The 24,076-nt window shown below is 40.0% G+C and overlaps 1 protein-coding gene across 1 annotated transcript; it reads left to right on the top strand.

Annotated features, from left to right (window-relative positions):
* The first annotated feature begins 1,553 nt into the window (after positions 1-1,553).
* rtcb (RNA 2',3'-cyclic phosphate and 5'-OH ligase) lies at positions 1,554-23,783 on the top strand. Its single transcript, XM_072552172.1, has 12 exons — positions 1,554-1,701; positions 3,135-3,213; positions 5,070-5,137; positions 6,180-6,279; positions 8,531-8,687; positions 10,873-11,029; positions 17,417-17,576; positions 19,275-19,450; positions 20,208-20,396; positions 20,911-21,021; positions 22,063-22,182; positions 23,333-23,783. The coding sequence occupies exons 1-12, from the start codon at positions 1,609-1,611 to the stop codon at positions 23,438-23,440; spliced, it is 1,518 nt and encodes a 505-aa protein (XP_072408273.1). The 5' UTR covers positions 1,554-1,608; the 3' UTR covers positions 23,441-23,783.
* Positions 23,784-24,076: the final 293 nt, after the last annotated feature.

Below are 24,076 nucleotides of genomic sequence, written 5' to 3'. Positions count from 1 at the left end.
TGCTTCTGATGGACAATGTTCAATCTTTATCGCTACAATGATTCTTTGACCATTAAAGTATCTTAAAATGATTGGGAATAGATCTAGGAAATACTGAAATTAGCAGCCAGTACAAAAATAAAAAGGAAGGGGAATAAATAATTCTGAAGACCAATAAAATCTGCAAGAGGAATTCAATAATATGGTAAAAAGAACAAAAATCCCAATGATGTTACTAAGTGTGAGTTTAAATGTACATTCTGATAAAGAAAATTATTGTAGTTGTTGGCAATCTGAAATGCTGGAAAAATGCTGGAGATATTCAGGTCAGATGAATCTGTGGCATTTCAGGTTGATAACCCATTATCAGAACAATTATTTATATCCTTTATGAAATACCACAGAAGAGTGACTATTACAAACACAGGTTGAAAAAAGCATTTAGGCCAGAGAGGGCTAAGTGTTCCGAGATTGTGTTCAGAAAAACTTCCTACAGCAGTATGTATCCAGTCCAACACTAAAAAAATGCACTGCTGAACTTCATTCTTGGAAATGAGATGGGCCAAGTCAATCAATAGTTAGTGGAGGAACATTTTGGAGACAATGATCATTATATTTTAAGGTTTAGGAAGATGATAGAAAAAGAGGCACTCCAGTGTAAGAACAATTAACTGCGGAGAGACAATTTCAGTTTGACAAGAACAGAGCTGGGATGATGGGAAAAATTACCTGAGGTTACTTTCAAAGAGATGGTACTTCAGGCATAGTCAAGGTATACTCATTCAAAAGAAAAAGCATAGGCAAACAAATGCTGAGCTCTCTTATTGAAAGAGGCGATATAAATTAAAATAAATACCTTATGTGTCAGATAGACAATACAAGTGAGAACTAACAGCAATACAGAAGGTTGAGAGAGCCCATGCAACAACATATTTAAGAAGCAAAGAAATATCATGAGAAAAGGTTTCTGGCCAACATACATAATTCCAAACAAAAAAAAACAGGAAGTGCTAGATAAACACAGCAAGTCTAGCAGTAACTATGTTGAGAAAAAAAGGAATTAACATTTCGAGTCCGGCGACCCCTCATCGGAACAGAAAGTAACTGCGAAAGGACAGCATTTGTATTGATGAACTGGGGGAGGTGAGATAGATAGTTTGAAACAATGTCCAGAGAGAGAGAAAGAAAGAAAGAGAAGCAGACAGAGGAACAAATTAAATTTGATGCAACTAAAATCTTCTTCGAACAATGAGGTTCAGGTCTGGGAGGAGAGTGACACTCAAAATGCTTATTGGAGGAGGCAGTGCTGACCCAATGGAGTGAATGGCCTTCTTCTGCTCGACCACAGTATTGAGAACATCTGCTGTATTTTGAGACAGGTACATATTACTTGAACAATTTATTTCAAAGAAGCTCGATAGATTAAAATAGGTGTAATTAGAATCGGCCTCGGACCTTTTCGATGGATCACGTTACTGGGAAGGGTGTTTTGATTTGGTGTGTCCGAGGCTGGGGTTTTGAAAAGCTCAGAGTGAAACGCGCTGCTTGTTTTGAGCTGAAACGGGAGCCGTAGGCGCGGTGCGCATGCGCCGTCTTAGCGCTGGGCCGGTGTGAAGTTAAGAGGTCGCCATGAGTCGCAGTTACAATGATGAGCTGGGTTATCTGGATAAAATCCACAAAAACTGCTGGAGGATTAAAAAGGGGTTTGTTCCAAACATGCAGGTAATTCTAGCGGCTTGACAAAGGCAGAAAGACTGAAATGGACATCTGGCGCGGTTATGTCTCCATTTTATCTCCCCTCACCCCCACCTCCGGGTCTCTTTTATATCTTTCCCCTCTCACCCTAAACCTATGCCCTCTAGTTCTGGACTCCCTGACCCCAGGGAAAGAACTTTCTCTATTTATCCTATCCACGCCCCTCATGATTTTATAAACCTCTATAAGGTTACCCCTCAGCCTCTGATGCTCCAGAGAAAACAGCCCCAGCCTGTTCAGTCTCCTATAGCTCTAACCCTGGCAACCTCCTTGTAAATCTTTTCTGAACCCTTTCAAGTTATGTGGCATTCTTCCGATAGGAGGGAGACCAGAGTTTCATGCAATATTCCAGAAGTGGCCAAACCAATGTCTTGTACAGCTGCAACATGTCCTCCCACCTCCCACACTCAATGTCCTGCCAATAAGGACAGGCATACCAAATGCCTCCTTCACAATCCTGGGATTCCACTTTCATGGAGCTTTGAACCTGCACTCCAAGGTCTCCTCTTGTTCAAACTTAACAAATTTTTCTCCATGTAAGCCCTTAACACTGTGGCAGTCTCAAATTTTTTTTTTTTGGTAAGTTAAAATCTCCTACATTACAACTTAGGAACAGGAGGGACAAGGTTGAGACGTTGGACAAACTCATAAAATCCTAAATGATCCATTTACCTAACCCTTCAAGCATTATCTGTTCCATATATTGCAGCATTTGCAGATCGCGCATTGCATTTATTTGCCACCTCGGCACCCATTGAACTAATCTAGAAGTAAATCACCTTTGATTCCAAGGTATTGCCTAGGAAGATACTTAATTGGCTGTCAAGCACTTTGAGTTAGCCAGTGGTAATGCTGCAAATGCTAGGAATTTTACAAAATACATGTTAACACATGTCGTGCATGTAATGTTTCCCAAGCCATCAAAACAACTCTGCACTGCTCTTTGAATAATATTGTGGAATTTTGTGCAACTTTGGTTTAAAGTCTTAATGGCTGCACTTTTTAAAATGTAGAACCATCTCAATCTTGCCATTAACATGTCAGGCAGGATAGTCAAGGTTCTTAGTGTGTCTGTGGAGCTCATAGCCTATTAACGTGGCTAGGTTTTTTTAAGTGAACCAAACCCACGCTCCCTTTTCCTGAGAAATAGCTGGTAACCATTCATTTAACTTTGTTTAGTCTTGTTCACAACGCCAAGTCGCTGTGGTCAGTGAATTGGATGCAAGGAGAAATTCCAGCTTGACTATCACACATTTAGTCTTATTAGGAACTTCTGTATCTCTTCTGTGTTAATGAGATCTTAAACACATTATTCCAAGTAGACATCAGGTAAAAAATGATTATATATTGACATGTTGTGTCTAATTTCTTAAAGATGGAACTGATTTTCCTTGTTCCAGGTGGAAGGTGTGTTTTATGTCAATGATACGCTGGAGAAATTAATGTTTGATGAGCTGCGAAATTCATGTCGTGGAGGAGGTAACAACAAATTACAAAATATTTGTGATAACTAATCAATAATTGAGTCAGATTGCACATGTGGTAAAAAGATTTCTCATATAGAATCTCAAAATAGGATTCGCTCATTGTGATTTGGCATCATAATTTGGCCTTCGTGTTGGGGAGCAGAATGGCATTAGATAGCAGAGATTCATGTAGCACTACAGGTTAATGATGTCTGTACATAGGAGGCAGCTATCATGCAAATAATTTTGAATCATACTAGTAATAACCTATTATATAAGTCACTGGACTATTAGTCCAATTGTCTGGACTATTAATCTGTAGGCCTGAATTCAAATCCCATCACAGCCGCTGTTAATTAACAGGAATCCGGAATCTGAAGCTAAATTTCCCACCTTCTCGAGGATGATTTGTGATGGCCTCACCAGCAGTAAGCATGTGAAGTGAATGTCCAAGTCTTTTGTTAAATTCAATGAGCTCACAATGATAAATGCGAGGTGCTGCATTTTGGGGAAGCAAATCTTAGCAGGACTTATACACTTAATGGTAAGGTCCTAGGAAGTGTTGCTGAACGAAGAGACCTTGGAGTGCAGGTGCATAGCTCCTTGAAAGTGGAGTCACAGGTAGATAGGATAGTGAAGAAGGCATTTGGTATGCTTTCCTTTCTTGGTCAGAATATTGAGTACAGGAGTTGGGAGGTCGTGTTGAGGTTGTACAGGATATTGGTTAGGCCATGTTGGAATATTGTGTGCAGTTCTGGTCTCTTTCCTTTGGGAAAGATGTTGTGAAACTTGAAAGGGTTCAGAAAAGATTTACAAGGATGTTGCCAGGGTTGGAGGATTTGAGCCAAAGGGAGAGGCTGAACAGGCTGGGGCTGTTTTCCCTGGAGGATCGGAGGCTGAGGGGTGACCTTATAGAGGTTTACAAAATTGAGGGGCATGGGTAGGATAAATAGACAAAGTCTTTTCCCTGGGGTTGCGGAATCCAGAACTAGAGGGCATAGGTTTAGGGTGAGAGGGGAAAGATATAAAAGAGACCTAAAGGGCAACTTTTTCAGAGGGTGGTACATGTATGCAGTGAGCTGCCAGAGGATGTGGTGGAGGCTGGTACAAATGCAACATTTAAGAGGCATTTGGATGGGTATATGAATAGGAAGGGTTTGGAGGGATATGGGCCGGGTGCTGGCAGGTGGCACTAGATTGGGTTGGGATATCTGGTCGGCATGGACAAATTGGACTGAAGGGTCTGTTTCCATGCTGTACATCTCTATGACTCTATAAGCTGTGGATTTAGCAAGAAAAGAAAAAGAATGCCACAAACTACGTGTCATGTGACTTACTTCCACTGTATTTAAGGACTTAAGTTATTGTTTTGTTATTAATTCCCTCGTCTCCTCCTTTATATTTTGACGTGGACATTATTTGTAATTTTGTAGCTAATATTGATGCTTGCTAGATCATGTTTATATATTTTTGTGTGTGTGTGTGTATCTTAGATGGAGTAATAACACATTCCTGCATCGACTGTGTGATTTTGCTCATTTAGGATCGTTGCTTGCACAAATAAGATTAATGTCTTTGGCTTACTTGAGTACTGCTGTTCAAATGTTGTAGAAAAATTACATGGTTCAATCTTGAGCCAAAATGTCAATATAGAAGGCCACATAGCCTTACCCTTTTTGTTTGTGGCTGCACTTCAAATTTGGTATGGTTTGGGTTTTCTCAGAAATGGATGGCTTAGTGCGTGTTTTTTAAAATTGATGAGCTATTCCTTTTAATTTGGTCTGTTTTTCTTTCTTATGTCATTCAATGCATATCTTATTACTTACAACTGAAGAAAAGCTAAAAAGGTTGATCCATGTCTTGTTCTAGGTGTGGGTGGTTTCATGCCAGCCATGAAGCAGATTGGAAATGTGGCAGCATTGCCTGGGATTGTTCACGTGAGTTGGTGATCAGTTAACTTCAAATTTGTTGCTCTGTGGAATGTTTTTCTTGACAAAGTTATAATAAATGTAGTATTATAAAGAAAAACTTACTCTGACTGTGCTGCTTTATTCTCATGTAAAATGATCTGAAGTAGGTCTCAACAAGCTTGACTAATAGAACAAATAAACCAAAATATTATAACCTTTAAAGTTTTGACTGTAAAAGATGTATATTAACTTGTGGGCTGTTACTGTTGCAAGAGGGTGCACTTGAATGTTGGATTTCCGTGAGATGCACATGGTAAAATGAAATAATAAATCTTTTCTACTTTGTAATGTATAATTAAAGGGGAGAATAGATTTTGGCATTGCTGTTTTTATGGAGGCATTCAAAGAGGTGTCCTTAACCAACAGATAGTTCTAGCCAGACTGGAATGTTGTGCTCATGAATGCTGTTGTATCCATATACCTTCCAGATGGTTTGGGTGGTGACTGAGATTCTTGGGAACAGATTTGTTTGAAAATTGATTGTATCAAAATATGAAGTGTATTTAAATAATATACAAGATGTCTGTTTTAACGGGAATTCTACGTAACACGTGGATTAAAGTTAACAGCAAGGCCTTTAACGGTTCCTCGTGAGATCATGGTTGCAAGCTGAGATTATGAAAAGTTCTGATGTAATAATACTTCAAAGGGTTGTAGCTTCTTGATCCGATGATGATTGTTACAACAAAATTTGTATCCTGGCTTGAAACTTCATTTCACAATTAAATTTTTAACTATGCAGAATGTTTATATAGTCAAGATGCTTTAACATGAGGTTACTTTTGTTAAAGCTTAAAATAAAGCCTCCCAGATGAAATGTTTAGAAATATATGACTAGAAGACTGCACTTTTTAAAAAACTTTGTGAAATATTGCAGGTAGTGAGTTTTATCTCAGCAATTAAAACTATTCTAGAATTTAGCAGATTACTTTGTCTGTGGGGTCTGATGTATTTGTTTCAGACTGCATTTCTAATTACTGAAGTATTGTTTTTTATTTTTTTTAAAAAGAAATCCATTGGGCTCCCTGACGTCCATTCAGGCTATGGGTTTGCAATTGGAAACATGGCTGCCTTTGACATGAATAATCCTGAGGCTGTGGTATCACCAGGTAAAGGCAAAAATAAACACTCTGGATTGAGTTGATGCAGATTTTTCACTGTAGAGTATTTGATAAGTTGAGGATTTGAGCTTTTACTGAATGATCTACATTAGATTGAATTATGTTGCTGTACATTAGATTAGAAAAGCACATGAATGTAATCATCATCATCATAATTCCTTTATAATGGTTGCCATCCTTTTTTAGGATGCTCTTTGTAACAATGTATGAGGACAAAATTATCTAAATGTAACCCATGAGTTATTCTGAGCAGATCCTCAAAGCCAACTTTAGAAATTTTGAACTTTTAACTCTGTATAGTTCTTAGGATGTGAAGAGTGTGAACTCAGTTTATGGGCTTTAACCAAGTAGCTCCTCTAAATCTGGATTTAAAATAATTAGCAAAAGAAGCAGAGGGAAATATTTTCTAAGCAAGTGGTTAGCCTCTAGAATGCACTGACCAGGAAAGGCACCCAACTGGACTCAATGTTTCCCGCAGCACAGGGATAGTTTTAGGGTCATAACCCATATACTTGTTATATCTAGACTTGACTATTTCAATTCTGTCCCGTTCATTTTCCTGTCTTTCTGTTCTCCATATGCAGGAGATCGTCAAATTCTGCTATCCCTGGCCTATCTTTCACCAAATCACTACACCCTGTCCTCATTGACCTAAATTGAATCTAGGTCTGTCGATCACTTTAAAACTGTCATCTTGTTTTCATGATGGCATTCTTCACTTCCCTACCCTCCTCCAAACTTCTCCTTGTCTTCCTGTCCCGACAGCCTCCTAGAGCCCCATAACACTAAAGGTCTCTGTGCTGCTCCAGTTCTGGCCTCTAGCCACCCTGATGTCCATTGCTTCAATATTGGTGGCTGTGGTTTCATCCCTTGTTCTCTTCCCTTTTGATGCTCTGTGCAACCACACTGGTGGATCAAGTCATCTATCTTCTGTCATCCATTCTAATATCTCCATGTGGCTCAGTGTCACATGTTTTTTGATAGGCACTTTTGTGAAGCATTTGAGGGTGTCTTCGTATGTTACAGGTGCTGTGGAAGTACAAGTTGTAATTATTAATACAGAGTAGACTTTTGCCATCCCTGGTCCAGTCTCCGTGGCTAAGATCAACCAGACAGGGTACTCTTTGCCTATACTAACTGCAGGTACAAGAAGCACTTGCAAAGAACAACAAAAACAGAGCTTGCTAAAGAGGCTCAGTGAATCTAGGGCATCTGTGGAGAGAGCAGCTGTTGACATTTTGAGTCCTGTTCTGAAAAAGGGTCACTGGACTTGAGGTTTTGATTCTGCTTTCTCTATGTGAATGCTATTGGCCCTGCTGAGCTTCTCCATCAATCAGATGTTGTTTCAGATCTTCACCATCTGCAGTTTGTTTTTTTTTTCATAAAAAGAGAATTTTTTTTCAGGGACTTGGGGATACCAGGTAGTGGACGTAATTCTCAGTTATATCAAGCCTTGGTCAGACCCCATTTGGAGTAACAGTTCAGTTCTGGTCACTGCACTTCAGGAAAGATGTATTGGCCTTGGAGAGATGGACTCAGCAGAATGATACAGGGGATTGAAAGAGTTCACTTAAAGAGGACAATATGTAAATTTAGCCTATGCTCAGTCAGGTTTGATGGGTGGCGTAACCGAGGGGTTCAAAACGTTTGAAAAAGAATCGACAGGGAGAACACCGGCTCAGTGGCTAGCATTGCCATCTCAATGCTAGGGACTCTGGTTTGATTCCAGCTTTGGGTGTCTGTGTGGAGTTTGCACAGATATTCTGTGTCTGCATGGATTTCCACACACGGTCCAAAGATGTGCAAGTTTGGTGGAGTGGCCATGCTAAATTGTGCCATAGTGTCCTGGGATAAGCAGGCAGGATGGTTTAGCCATGGTAAATGTGGGGTTATGGTACTAGTTCTGGATGGGATGCTCTTTGGAGTGTCAGTGAGGAGACTTGATGGATTGAATTGCCTCTTTCTGCACTGTAGGGATTCTATCAATAAAATTGTTGCTGTTTTCATGCATTTCACTCCACATCTCGATACTTGGACTTTCCTGCAATAGGAAACTAAACCTCAATTCCATCTTCTATTTGTGTTCATATTCTTTCAAATCCATACTTTTATTAATGAAGACCTCTGATTTGAGCAATGCATGCATTCAGATTTCTGATTTTGGGGAAGGAAGAGCTGTGAAGACCAAAAACTAATGTTGTAAGAGTGTTATTTATGTAAATATATTTTGATTTTGCAGGTGGTGTGGGTTTTGATATCAACTGTGGAGTGCGTTTATTGCGTACCAACCTTGATGAAGGGGATGTGCAGCCAGTGAAGGAACAGCTAGCTCAGGCCATGTTTGACCATATTCCTGTAGGAGTCGGATCCAAGGGAGTCATCCCAATGGGTGCCAAGTAAGAATGCTGTGAAAGTTTTTATTTTTGAAAGGGGAAAATCAGGAGAATGAGAAGCTTTGTTGCAAGTTAGCTGTTTAGCACTTATCACCTTCTAAATACAGGTTTTTAAATGAACAAAGTTTTAACATTGTAGTCACCGTGTTTACTTCTGTATGTCCCTTCTGATTGGTATTTGGATGAATGGCAATGGGTTTTGAGAAGATTTGTAGCTCAGGTTGAGGTTTTGGATGTCAGTTTGCTCGCTGAGCTGAAAGGTTCATTTCTAGACGTTTCGTTACCTTACTAGGTAACATGTTCAGTGGACCTCATGTGCAGCAATACTGAAAATTCCTGCTTTCTTTGGGGTGGTGATGTCACTTCCTGTTCCTTTTCTCCAGGGGGGGTGGTAGATGGGGTCCAACTCTGTTTGTTGATAGTTCTGGTTGGAATACCATGCTTCTAGGAATTCTCGTGCGTGCATTTGTTTGGCTTGTCCTAGGATGGATGTATTGTCCCAGTCGAAGTGGTGTCCGTCCTTATCCATATGTAAGGATACTAGTGAGAGAGGGTCATGTCTTTTTGTGGCTAGTTGATGTTCATGTATCCTGGTGGCTAGTTTTCTGCCTGTTTGTCCAATGTAGTGTTTGTTACAGTCATTGCAAGGGATTAGATTACTTGCAGTATGGAAACAGGCCCTTCAGCCCAACAAGTCCACACTGACCCGCCAAAGCGCAACCCACCCAGACCCATTCCCCTACATTTACCCCTTCACCTAACACTACGGGCAATTTAGCATGGCCAGTTCACCTAACGCACATAGACACTGGGAGAAAGTACAAACTCCACACAGTCACCTGAGGTGGGAATTGAACCCGGATCTCTAGCGCTGTGAGGCAGCAGGGCTAACCACTGTGCCGCCCACATTTGTAAATGATGTTATTTTTGCTCATTGTATAGGATCTTTCAAGTTCATTAGCTGCTGTTTGTGGTAATTTTCAATTTGACAATGTAGTAACAAAATAGTTTCAGTCAGAAGTGACAGGTTTTTTTAAACCTTTTGTACTCCTAACATGTTTTCTATATTTCAATCCAGTTTTGGAAATGAATTAACCCTTTCTCCCTGAAAATGATTTTTTTTCCCCCTCTGTTGTAAATAAAATAAATTTCTGTACAAAATAATACATTTCTTGGGAAAACTTTAGGCATTGGACCTATCCTGCCCTTCTATACATTCTTCCTCTGTTCAAAAGTGATTGAATAGCATTTGATCTAGACTTTAAATTCCCAAAACATTTATTCAAAGAGCTTTTTAAAAAAAGCTAGCAGTCACAGGAAAGGGATTTGTAATAGTTAAACTCGCAGCTTGTAAAATTTATAATGGAATTTTTTTAGTGCAAATTTGGGTAACTGTCAATTGTCATTACTGTGTAACTTAGTAATCAATGTTTTTACATGTTTTAATGTGGTTTGGATTAGTTCCTTTGATGCTTGCCATCACACAACTCGCGCCCCCTCTTTCCACCCCCCCCCCCCCCCGCCCCCAAAAAGACACTCAGTCAAACTGAGTTTGAGAAGCACTTGCTAATGCTACCTAAAAATCAGTAAGCAACTGGTCAATTCAGAAAGCTGCTAATCATAGCTATTTGAACAAATGTCATAGAATGTTAATGTTTGAATGGCATGGCATGGCTTGGTTCTTCTCTTGAGTGAACTGTCAAGCAAAACAGACTGTTGTTGCAACATGTCTTGAGCTACTTTCTGTGATTTAGTTATTTTAGTTTCCTTGCATATGATAATTAAAAAGACAGCAATATTGGATCATAAGATAAGTTTGTTTCACTTTTGTTGCTGTGATGTGAGAATTATTTTACATTTGAAAGAAATATCCAAAGGATTATTGACTCTAGTTCATGAAATTATTGTTGATTATATGAAGTTTTGTTTGGAATGTGGGCTTGGACTTCAAAAGAACCAGAATGCTTAGAACACTGTGTGTTCAAAATATTCTCCACTTTCATCAAATGTGTTTCATACTTTCATATTTTCTACTTGTGATAAATTTTAAAACCTGATTTAAACATTGGTACAACATTGTTTGACTAGTGAGCCTTTACTATCTTCAAATAATACAATTATTCGGTGTTCGCATATGTCATTAATTGGACCTTATGTCACCTTGTTAATAGTTGACATTTATTTGCAGAGACTTAGAAGAAGCTTTAGAGATGGGTGTGGATTGGTCACTGAGGGAAGGCTATGCCTGGGCTGAGGATAAAGAGCATTGTGAAGAATATGGCAGAATGCTGCAAGCAGATCCTTCCAAGGTTTCTGCAAAGGCCAAAAAGAGAGGATTGCCTCAGGTAATTTTTTTTTTATGCACATCATCCCTGACTGAAAGTAAACATCAGACCTGCTCTGTGACTACTGTAGAGGTGTCCAAGAGCAGTTGTCATGTCCTACTTGGAAATTGTGCCAATTATTGAACCCAACTACTTCTGAGATTGAATTGTTAAACTTTGACAGGCACATTACAAATCTTCAATTTACTTGCCTCATGAGGTCCAGTAACTGAAAATGCTGGTCAGTTTTGCAAAGGAACTACTGCAAATAAATCAATTCTAACCACAGGCAGATAAAAATATAAATAGTCAACCTATAACTCCTCCAACTGAAACTGACCACTTAACCTCTGGACACATGCTAACAAACAAAAATGCATGTATGCTGTGGGTGGAGGAAAATGTATCGTGGGGAAGCACCGTTCAATATTACCAGTTGACAGGATTTGATGAGATGTCACTTATGATTTTTTTTTCCATGTCCTTTTGGGCTCTGATCTTCTTCAAGTCTTTTCAGTTTAGATTAGATTAGATTCCATACTGTGTGGAAACAGGCCCTTCGGCCCAACAAGTCCACACTGACCCTCCAAAGACCAACTCGACCAGACCCATTCCCCTAATTTACCCCTGACTAATGCACCTAACACTATGGGCAATTTAGCATGGCCAATTCACCTGGCCTGCACATTTTTTTTGGACTGTGGGAGGAAACCGGAGCACCCAGAGGAAACCCGCACAGACACTGGGAGAATATGCAAATTCCACACAGACAGTTGCCCAAGGCAGGAAATGAACCCGGGTTCCTGGTGCTGTGAGGCAAACAGTGCTAACCACTGAGCCACCATGCTGCAAACAGAATGGGGATAGGGCAGGTGTACATTAATTATTCAGTCACTTAGTCACCGTTAAAGGCAACATTCTATTAAATGGTGGGAGAGAGTCTTTCAGTTTTAGAACATAGAACATACAAAAGTACAGAACAGAACAGGCCCTTCAGCCCATGAAGTTGTGTCAAGGTTTATTCGTAATCTAAAATAAAATAACCTAACCTACGCACCTCTCAATTCACTGCTATCCATGTGCATGTCCAGCAGTCACTTAAAAGTCCCTAATGACTCTGCTTCCACCACCACAGCTGGTAATGCATTCCATGCATTCACAACTCACTGTGTAACGAACTTACCTCTGATGTCTCCTTTATACCTTCTTCCTAATATCTTAAAACTATGATCCCATGTGCCAGTCAATCCTATCCTGGGGAAAAGTCTCTGGCTATTGACTCTATCCATGCCTCTCATTACCTTGTGTATCTCGATCAAGTCACCTCTCTTCCTTCTTCTCTGCAGAGAGATAAGTCTGAGCATAGTTGACCTCTCTTTGTAAGACAAGCCCTCCAGTCCAGGCAGCATCCTGGTAAACCTTCACTGCACCCTCCAAAACCTCTGCGTCTTTCCTATAATAGGGTGACCAGAACTGGACACAACATTTCAAGTGTGGTCTCACTAGGGACTTGTACAGCTGCAGTAAAACCTCAACTCTTAAACTCGATCCCTCTGTTAATGAAAGCCAAAACACACATGCTTTCTTAACCCTATCCACTTGGGTGGCAACTTTTGAGGGATCTAGGCACTTGAACACCAGAACACCTCTGTTCTTTCACACTGCCAAGAATCCTGTCTTAATCCTATATTCAGCATTCAAGTTCAATCTTCCAAAATGTATCTCTTCGCGTTTATTCAGGTTGAACTCTATCTGCCATTTCTTACCCAGTTCTGCATCCTGTCTATCACGCTGTAGCCTGCAATAGCCCTCAATACTATCAACGGCACCTCCAACCTTTGTGTCATCGGCCTTTGTGTCAACCCACCCCTCAACCTCCCCATCCAAGTCTTTCATAAAACTACGAAGAGCAGAGGCCCAAGAACAGAGCTCTGCAGGACACCACTTGCCACTGACCTCCAGGCAGAATACTTTCCATCTACAACCATTCTCTGCCTTCTGTCAGCCAATCAATTCTGAATCAAGACAGCCAGATCTCCCTGTATCCCATACCTCCTGACTTTGTGAATGACCCTACCATGGGAAACCTTATCAATGCCTTGCTGAAGTCCATTTACATCACATCCACTGCTCGACATTCATTAACCTGTCTTGTCACCTCAAAGAACTCCATAAGATTTGTGAGGCACAACCTGTCCCTCACAAAACTATGCTGCCTGCCTTTTAATCATGCTATGCTTTTCCAAATAATCATAAATCCTATCCCTCCGAATTCTTTCCAAAACCTTGCCGACTGACTGGTCTGCAATTGCCAGGGATTTCCCTATTCCCCTTCTTGAAAAGAGGAACAACATTCGCTTCCCTCCAATCCTCTGGTATGAGAGTGAGGAAGTAAAGATCTTCACCAGCAGCTTAGCAACCTTCTTTCTCACTTCCTGGAGTAACCTAGGATAAATCTGGGGATTTATCAATCTTCATGTTTGCCAAAATTTCCAGCACATCAACTTCATCAATCTTGATCTGTTCAAGCCTGTTTCCCAGCTCCTCAAAATTCTCAATCACAGCAAAGTCCCTTTCTTTAGTGAAAACGGAAGCAAAAAACTCATTTAGGGCTTCCTCTATCTGCTCAGACTCCACACACAAGTTCTGTACGCTATCCCTGACCGGCCTTACCGTCTCCCTGATCGTTCTCTTATTTCTCATGTCTGAGTAAAATGCATTTGGGTTTTCCCTAATCCTTCCTGCCAAGCCTTTTTCATGCCCCTTCCTGGTTCTCCTTTCTAGTAAGCCTGTAATCCTCTCTAGCTGTGCTAGATCCTTGCTTCCTTCACCTTACGTAAGCTGCCGCCTTCGTTTTGACGAGAAGCTCCTCTGTTCTCGTCATCCAAGGCTCCTTAATCTTAGAGGAGAAAGTGAGGACTGCAGATGCTGGAGATCAGAGCTGAAAATGTGTTGCTGGAAAAGCGCAGCAGGTCAGGCAGCATCCAAGGAGCAGGAGAATTGACATTTCGGGCATGAGCCTTTCGTCCAAAACGTCGATTCTCCTGCTTCTTGGATGCTGCCTGACCTGCTGCGCTTTTCCAGCAACACATTTTCAGTCCTTAATCTTACCTGTCTGAGGACCAAATTTGTGCATCACTCGCAACAACTACTCCTTAAACAGTCTCCACATGTATGTTGCTCCCTTTCTTTGGAACAATTGCTCCCAATCTGTACTTCCCAACTCCTGTTTGATAGTTTCCTTTTCCCCAACTAAATATCTCCCCTTTGGTAACTGCTGCTTTTCCTCTCCAAGACTATGGTAAATGTGAGGCAGTTATGGTCACTGTCACCAAAGTATTCTCTTACTGTGAGATCTGAGACCTGTCCTGGCTCACTGCCGAGCACCAAATTCAAAATGGCCTCTCCCATCATCGGCCTGTCTACGTACTGAGTATGGAAGCCCTCCTGAACACACCTGAGAAAAACTGCTCCATCCAAACCATCTGCACTAAGGAGGTTCCAGTCAATATTGGGAAGTTGAAGTCAACCATAACAACAACCCTGCTACATCTGCATTTCTCCAAGATCTGCAGAACTAGGAGTTCTTCAATCTCCCTACTGTTATTAGCGATCTATTGAGAACCCCCAATGTGGTACTGTTGCCTTGCTGTTCCTAACCTCCACCCATATTGACTCAGTAGACAAACCTTTCTCAACTTTCGTTTCTGTTGCTGTGATGCACACTCTCTGATTAGGAATGCTACACCCCCTTCTTTTTCCATCCTCCCTGATCTTTTTAAACATTCTAAACCCTGGAACATCTAACAACCATTTCTGCCCCTGTGAAACCCATGTCTCTGTTATGGCCACAACATCATAGAGCATGGACCAGCACTTGGGACTAAGTTAATCTCTCTTATCTCTGACCCTCCTTGCATTAAAGCAGACGCATTTTAAACGATCCCTTTGTTTAATCACGTGAAACACTTTCTGATAGATTCACTACATCCTGTCACTGCCTTATCTACAACTACCATCCTCTCAGATATATAGCTCTGGTTCCCATTCCCTTGCCAAACTAGTTTATACCCTCCTGAACCACAGAACAAATCTCTCACCCAGGACATTTTTGCCCCTCCAGTTCAAATGCACCCCATCCTTCATGTACAGATCCCACCTTTCCTAGAAGGCATCCCAATGGTCTAGGTATCTGAAGCCCTCCCTCCTGCACCAGCCTTGCAGCCACATGTTAAGCTGCACTTGCTGAATGTTCCTCACCTCATTATCACGTGGTACTGGTAGCAGACCTGAGATCATTACCTCACCACCTCCCCCCACCCCCCCCCCCCCCCCCCATATCCTGTAAATCCGATCGGCAACATCCCGGATCCTGGCACCGGGGTGGCAACATACCTTTCGGGTGTCCTGTTCCTGACCACAAAATCTCCTGACAATCTGTCTAACAATTAAGTCCTATACCGTAGCACTTTTCTATTTGCCCCTCTTCCCTCCTGAGCCTCCGTGCCAGAGATCTGACACCTATGGCTTTTCCCCCTAGTAGGCCGTCCCCACCAGCAGTATCCAAAACTGCATACTTACTGCTGAGGGGGACAGCCACAGGAGATCCCTGCTCTGTCTGTCTGTTCCCTTTCCACCTCCTGACTGTAGCCCAGCTCTCCTTATCCTGTGTCTGAGGAGTGACCACCTCCCTGTACGCTCCCTTAATTTGTCCTTCAGCCTCCCAGATCATCCACAATTCCTCCAGCTTCAGTTCCCTAACTCAGTTTTTGAGGAACTGGAATTGGGTGCACTTCCCACAGATGTGGTTGGCAGCGACATGTGTCTTGTCTCTCACCTATCACATTCTGCAGGAGGAACATACAACTGCCCAATCAGCCATACCCTGCTAATCTGAAAGCCTGCACAGGATTAAACAAGGAAGAGAAGAAAAGAAAAAAAATAAAATGAGAAAACCTACCCAGTTTACAGACTCTTAGTTAGGTTAGAGGAGGTGAATGGGAGGGAGCACCAATGGTGTAGGGTCTAGGGTTTAGATCTCACCCACTTTAAAAACTTCCCAGCAGCCCTCACTTCTTGCCACCCTCTCTCCTCGCCGCTCTGTTCAAAATGGAGGCCAGACTCTCAAGGCAAGTCTCTCTTTAAGTGGGAAAAACTGACTTACCCGGCATGTAACCAAAACTACTTTTGCAGTAAGGTGGGTTTTGAGTTGTTGGCATGCTAATGATTGTTGGCCCATGTAACTGATCCTAACTGAAAACCAAATTAACAGTCTATCTCTGAAGCTTTCTTTAAAAAGACACAGGTGCCATTGGGTCTCAAACATCTTTCCCTCCCCCACTGAATCTTTTCATTTTGGACCATGATTCCAAAAGTTGTTGTCTTTTATATAGTATGTGGTAATTGGTATATCATGCCAAGATTTATCCAAGAGTAGCTTGTTGCATGACGATTATAGGGATAGGTATTGTTATGACATGGGATAAACTGTTCTGCTGATTTAAAGCAGATACACCGAAAAGCTCACCTCGCCTTTTTAACAATTTATTCTTTAACTCCACGAAAGAAAATTAAATAACAATTAACTACCCTGTAAACCTCCTTAGTCTTAACAATTTATCTACCTCCCACTCTACAACAGTATACTGATCCAATTAAACCACCCCTGATTAACAAAACATCAGTTTTCAAAACCAGCCAACTGTCTGTCTTCCTCTAGATTATTTTGGGGTTTTTTCTTTGGTCTTCTGCACAGACTTCATGTGAATAGGTACCTTTCAGACTGTGGGTCTGCGGGCAGTATGGTGCTCTTTGTCGCTGTGGCTAACAGTTCAAAGTGTCTGATTTTTTTATACCCCAAAACATCAGATCATTTCATTGGTTTGATGTCATCAAAACAGTAAAATTCAAATTCGATTGGATTCTGATAATTTAAACTGACCAAATTCGAATTTGTTGTGTAACATAGCAACTCCGTTCCAGCTGTTTGTTTTACAGCCAAATGTTACATTTTTAAATTTTTCAGCACACTCTGTACTTAAGTCCTTGCTAGCTTTCACTCTCTTAAAGGTACAGTACATGGCTACACCTCATAACAGAATCAACTTCCTGTGCAGTTTTTTAATTGAATGGTTATATTACTATTTGTTTGCAAGCACTTTTGTTTTGATCTCTTACTACTTTTGTGTGCACAATTCCTAACTATCTGGATCATCAAATTTCATTGTAATACAACTAATGGCGTTCAAACTAATTTCCTGCTTTGCCTTTCTGTCTGGTGAGGTGTAATGTTCAATTTTTCAAAGTCAGTCTTTTGAAATTATACCTAGAGTTGAGCTATAGTTGTTACAATGTGGTTGTTAGGAAGCAACTAGAACTGAATTGATGCACTCCTCTCATTTTATTTAGCTGGGTACTCTGGGTGCTGGAAACCACTATGCTGAGATTCAGGTGGTAGATGAAATCTACAATGACTATGCAGCACGTAAAATGGGCATTGACCATAAAGGCCAGGTTTGTGTCATGATTCACAGTGGGAGCAGAGGTTTTGGACACCAGGTTGCAACAGGTGAGATATGTTTCTTTCTGTACTTGCACCAGATTAAGTGAAAAGTAGTATGTCTTTGTATTCAGTGCAAAGCCTCATCCCAGTGCTAGTATTCCAGTCTGATAGTATACACAGAGTAGTGAAGTATGCAACATGGTCACTTCAAACTGCACTGTCATTCAATGAGATCACAGCTAATGTTTGAACTTGACCTGGCCAAGATATCCCTTGGACTCCTTATTGTCCAGATATGTATCAATTTTAGCTTGAAAACACTTAACTGAAAATTAGTGGAGAATTCTAAAGGTTCAGAACCCTCTGAATAATAATTCTTCTCCATTGCAATCTTAAATAGATAAATCTTTATCCTGAGGCGTTTCTCTGGGATCAGGCTTGAGTAGCTAAATGGCCTACCCTATTTACAGTACTCCTCGCATATCTTACCAAAGCTGTCTAGAAACAGCAAGTTTTCAGCACCTTTGTAATTCAATCTCCTGGCAAGAAATATAAAGATTACTGTGATACTGATGTATTGTGACATCTGTCTCATGTGATCTCAACTGGTTTATATTGCAGCGCTTTACTTTTTTTTTAGTTTTGAAGCTACAAAATCCCATGAATAATTATACAGTGATGTTGTCGCTGTCTTCCTTTGTGGCTGTGAGCTACAAAATTTTGAACAACAGTTACAGCTAACTCTTGGATAAGGCACAACAATGTTTTTAACCTGAAATGTTTTTAATTTGAAATGCTTTTTTCTGTTTTAAGAATAATCCAGTTTATTTCTGCCTGGTTATGACTGCTCGCTTTTTTAGGAGAGAGCATTTCAATAAACAGGGGCATAAAAACAAGCTTGAGGTTTCCTCTCCGTACAGTAATTAGTAGTAACCTATCATGTTTGAACTGTTAAATCAACATAGCATAAAGTGGCTTTTGAAGCTGTTTCAATGGAAAAGGCAAAATATTGCCCTGCTATAGGAAGAATATTAATTGGAGAGGGTGCAGAAAATATTTACAAAGATGTTGCCTGGACTGGACAGCATGAGTTATTAGGATAGGCTGGGGTTTTTTCCCTGGCGCATAGGAAGTTGAGGGGTAACCTTAGAGATTTTTAAAGTCATGAGGGGCATAGGTGAGGTGAATAACAAAGGTCTTTTCCCTTGAATAAGAGTTCAAAGCTAGAGAGCATTATTTTAAGATTAGGAGAAAGATTTAAAAGGGACCTGAGGGGCAGCATTTTCACACTGGGTGGTAAATTTATGGAATGAACTGCCAGAAGAAGTGGTAAGTGCATGTACAGTTACAACATTTAAAAGACATTTGGGCAGGTATTTAAATAGGAAACGTCTAGGGGGATAGAGACCAAATGCAGGCAAATGGGACTAGTTTAACTTTGGAAACCCGGTCGGCATGGACAAGTTGTACCTACGAGTCTGTTTCTGTGCTGTATGACTCTGACAATGGTGACTGTACAAAACCAGCATTATTTCTCTTCTATCAATCACATGAAGGTTACTAATTCCCTTTCTAATATTGCTGACATGTATTGACAAAAGGTGCAAATTATTTTTGTAAGTATGATCAATTTGAATATTTTAAGAAATCTGTTTCTCCTTAATTATAGTTAGTAAAATGTAGATTTTACTTCATTGTGATATTATAGTATCCATTCACTATTCTTTTTTGCTAGCTGAGGAAGAGCCTTGCTTTGTTTTACAGATGCCCTAGTGGCAATGGAGAAAGCCATGAAGAGAGATAATATTATTGTCAATGACAGGCAGCTGGCATGTGCCAGGGTCAATTCCCAAGAAGGTCAGGACTATCTCAAAGGCATGGCAGCAGCTGGAAACTATGCCTGGGTGAATCGCTCTTCTATGACCTTCCTGTCAAGACAGGTAGAGCTTGTGTTGAACTGTTATTTAGCTAACGTTACAATTTTGCTGTGCAAACTGCCCCTAAATTTATTTATTCTCTAAGCTACTTTTTTTTTTGTTTGTTTTAGTTTTAAGTACACACCTTTTTTGAGCAATTTTTCTTTAATGCTGCTGTTAGAGACCAGAGTTGAGTAAGACATGGGTTTGTCTCAGTCGTTTCCAACAGCACACCCTGCCTCATTCAGACCATTGAGGTGGTTCAGAATGGAGGTAGCTCATCATATCATCTGATTCTTACAAGCAGCTATGGTTGAAATAATCTCTCCTCTTTTCTGCCTGAATTTGTAGCTCCTGTACAAGTTGGATTCATTGCTATATGGTTCATCCATTCAAACAGAAGGTGAACACAGAATGGAACATAAGGAAATTCTGTTTTCTACCAACTTAGCATATTATAGCTACAATCTCTAGTGAAGTTTTTTTTCCTCTTTCTATCCTATTTCACTTCATTTTCTTTTTCCTTCCATTTCTCACTCTGTCTTTGTTTTGTTTTCATCTGCTTTCTATTCCTTCTCATTGTGCACTTTCTCTCATTATTTCTTTTCTCCATATTTCACACACTTCCATTTGTTTTTGTCCCTTTTTTCCTTACCACACTGCAATTTATTTCTTGTCTCATCTTTGTTTTTCCAAATTGCTTTCTCCTAACTTCCTCACTCTTGCTCTCCCTTTTATTTTGCATTCATTCTTTCTTCCTCTTGCACGCTCTCTATTTTAGGCATTTGCCAAAGTCTTCAACACTACACCAGATGATCTGGATATGCATGTGATTTATGATGTGTCTCACAACATAGCCAAAGTGGAGGAGCATGTGGTGGATGGAAAACAGAAGACGTTGCTGATCCATAGGAAGGGTTCCACTCGGGCCTTCCCACCACACCACCCTCTCATACCAGTTGATTATCAGGTATGGAAACTGTAGTGATGAAACCTAGTTATCTAAAGCTTTGTTAGCATGCAACATTCTCTCTAAACTGTGTGACTGCTGGGAAGCTCCTTGCATGTGCTTGGCGTGCTGGTGCATTGCTTCCATTTGGGAAGTTTTTGCTGCAACACTTGGAAAGTCCACACAGCAGCAGAAAAATGAGGGACCATTGCTTGCATTGTAACTTAGATTGTTGAGACTGTTTGGGTGCATGTTATGGAAAGGTCTGTTAGGGTTTAAATTAGATACTTAATATGCAAAGCTGAAGCTGTATTGATCTGTCACTATAAAAGTAGTACATTCTAGTAACTGAAGTACTGCCACATATGGAAGGTGCGTAAGAATGGGAATTGCAACAACATTGCTGTGGTGATGAAAAGTACTCGTTTTTTAAGGATTATATGGATTATCATTCAGAAGATATTCTGATTCAGATTTTTTCATGGAAGTACAATTGATGTGTTCTCCCATTTACCTTTGTTTCTAATACCTTTAGTTGACTGGACAACCTGTTTTGATTGGTGGAACAATGGGAACCTGCAGCTATGTCCTTACAGGAACCGAACAAGGCATGACAGAAACTTTTGGAACCACCTGCCATGGGGCGGTAAGGAAATATGTAGTGGAGCGTAGAACATGTTAATTGTATATTTCCATTGGTTTGCCTTTCTAGATTTACTTGCATCTGTGTGGATCTTTACAATTTTGTAAATTATCTGGTTGTCCTCTGGTCTTTGTTGATGGTCTTTGTTCTAATATTTATCAGCTAGGCACCATTCAATACATTGGAGGACAGTGTACAATCTATTTATTTAATGTTCTCCTGATGGAGATTTACTAACCCTGGAATAATTGATATTCAGCCTTTTTGCTGGCTCAGTTTTCCTCACGCCACTACCATATACCCACTCTGTCATCAACAACTGTTAAGTAGTTGACCATGGTCACCAGCATATGCTTACCTATATTCTCTTGATGGACTGTATCTTGTTGATTTTGAATGAAACTGTAGACTTTGAAGCTAGTAGGCCTTGCTGGTTCAAAAGGGCTTATTCAACATGTCATATTTTATTCTAATGCTTTGGATATCCTGTAGCAGTTGGAATTTTTTTATCCGAAAACCTCAAGGCAAACTGTTCTTCAGATAAAGGACTTTTTTTGTTTTTTTGATATACTTGGCCCTTAAAATTATTTTTTTTCCAAACTGATCTTAACAGACTTTTAGACATACTGATTTTGGGACCGTTGGAAAATAAATTGTCTCTTTCAGGTCTGTTTGGGCCAAGCAAAAGTATTTTTTCCACCAAAAGCCAAACTCAATTAACCTTCTGGTCCATTTGGGTCTGCTTTCAAAAAGCCCTTTGGTTTATGAGTCTTTCTGATTTTTGGATGTGCAGATAAAGGATACCCAACTTGTACATTAGAAAATTTGATTTTGTCAAAATTTTGAATAGATTCTATGCATGCGTTATACACCTGTTGAATTTGCATTTTCATCAGCAAATTATTAAAAATTCTCTTAGGTGTGAAAATGCAACATGAAAACACTTTTTTTAGTTCCATGTTTAGAACTGTCGTTTGCAACCTTCGAACTTCACGTAAGTGAAGTCTAATGATGTATGGAGTTTTCATATAGTTTTTTTTTCAGGGGAGAGCTTTGTCACGTGCAAAATCCCGACGTAACCTTGATTTCCAGGATGTGTTGGATAAACTAGCAGATATGGGAATTGCTATTCGTGTTGCTTCACCCAAACTTGTAATGGAAGAAGTAAGAATGACTCTTTGCTTCTGTCTTTTCTCGTGGTTTCTTTTGATTGTTGGTTAAACATCGTGCAAGCAAATTACTTTCTTAACCTTTTCCTGTGCATGTTAAATGACATTAAGAAAAATGTAAAAATGTGTGTTTGAATTCTGTTTCTGAATACGGGGTGTCTTATGATATTAATTTACAATTTATAAATCCAGTTTGAGCTGATTAAATGTAACAAAAAAGACTCAGATTGCATGAGAAATAACATATTTTCCTTCTGCTTGCATGGGAAAACATTCCCCAAATGCCCTTTTGTGTTTGAGCTTACATAGTATTAGCAGACTGTTTGTTTGAAGGGGGTGCATCATAAACAAATGCAGTTGATTCCTCATACTACTTGCTCTTATGCATTTTCTGTTGGGCATTCCCTAATATTGGCTCATATTTGATATTCATGTCAATTTCCTATTCCTCACCCTGGTTCTAACATTACCTGTAACTTTCCTAATTCTTCATCAGCTGAGATCAGTTAACTCATTAAAACTGTGAAGAGTTGTTTATATTTTTTCCTCCTTTTTAATACCATATGCATATGTTGAAGTCGAGTTTATTGAAGACCTGCTCTGTGGCCTTTGCTAATAATGTACTTAAATAATGGGTTTACTGTTTGTTTGGTTCCTTCCTTTTTTGGAACGGTAAATGGGAACTCAGCAGGACTGAATATCTACATTCAGTCACTCTGATATTGCTGTTCAAACTTTAATGCACTTTATTTTCCTTAAAATTAAACATAACCATCTTATCAATGATGTTTGAGTTGATGGTGTATCCTTGCCAAGCTAGCGCCATACCAAAAATTGGTATTTTCATCTGATTTCTAAATAACAGCTTGATATTTTATTTATACATTTTTTTTTACAATTCTGAGTATGTGAAGTGAGAGTCCTGACATGGCAAATAGTGTAGTCACTGCTTATGTATGTTTTGTGTCTTTATCTGTTCTTTGTTTTGAGATTGAAAACTCTGTTCATAACTAAATTTATTGTATGATGTTTTGCTAAAGAATTATGACCCAGGTTCATATCATTGTTTTAGTTTTATTACACACAACTGCACTAATGTAAAACGTGTAGACACATTTAAATGATGTCATTTTATTTATTTCTAGGCACCTGAATCCTACAAGAACGTAACCGATGTTGTGAATACATGTCATGATGCTGGGATCAGCAAAAAAGCTATCAAACTGCGACCTATTGCAGTTATAAAAGGTTGAATGAGGTATCTTAATGGGCCACATTTGAAAAAGTGCTTTGAGATGGGCTGCTGCCTTTTTAAATTAAAATTAGTTTACCTATTTGAAAGATCTTTATTTTTAGGCTTACTGTGCAGAACAAATACTGAATGAAGTATTGTTCCACTTAATTTCCAAAAATCTGAAAATTCCATCAAATGTTGCTAGTAGTTTGTTTATTTTGTGAGTTTGTACTTTTTGTGCATTTCTCTCTGCACCTAACTTTGCAGAGTGTTTCACCTTAATTTGGTAAAGCAGGAATTGTGATTTTAAAAATCACAATGCAGTGAGTAGATCTACAATAAAATGGTAGAGTCAAACCTTGTGGCTTTTTGTAAACGTCTATTCTTTTGTAAGGAGAGGGAAGAACAACTTCTGTTTTAAGAAACCCATCAAATAATTCGACTAATCTTGAGTTCCAATACCGTACCACCCAGATGGCCTCCTTCTTCAAAGACCGCAATTTCCCCCCAGACGTGATCGGCGATGCTCTCCACCGCATCTCCTCCACTTTCCGCTCCTCCGCCCTTGAGCCCGCCCCTCCAATCGCCACCAGGACAGAACCCCACTGGTCCTCCCCTACCATCCCACCAACCCCCATATATATCGTATCATCCA

The sequence above is a fragment of the Chiloscyllium punctatum genome, chromosome 32 (genome assembly GCF_047496795.1).
Source record: "Chiloscyllium punctatum isolate Juve2018m chromosome 32, sChiPun1.3, whole genome shotgun sequence".
NCBI classification, from domain to species: domain Eukaryota; kingdom Metazoa; phylum Chordata; class Chondrichthyes; order Orectolobiformes; family Hemiscylliidae; genus Chiloscyllium; species Chiloscyllium punctatum.
Note: the sequence above shows the minus strand (reverse complement) of the source record. Positions and strands in the feature narration are given on the sequence as shown.

Coding starts and splice junctions, on each gene's coding strand:
- rtcb (XM_072552172.1), top strand. CDS start 1,609: ATGAGTCGCAGTTACAATGATGAGCTGGGTTATCTGGATAAAATCCAC. Junction 1,702..3,134: donor GGTTTGTTCCAAACATGCAG/GTAATTCTAGCG, acceptor TCCTTGTTCCAG/GTGGAAGGTGTGTTTTATGT. Junction 6,280..8,530: donor TGAGGCTGTGGTATCACCAG/GTAAAGGCAAAA, acceptor TTGATTTTGCAG/GTGGTGTGGGTTTTGATATC.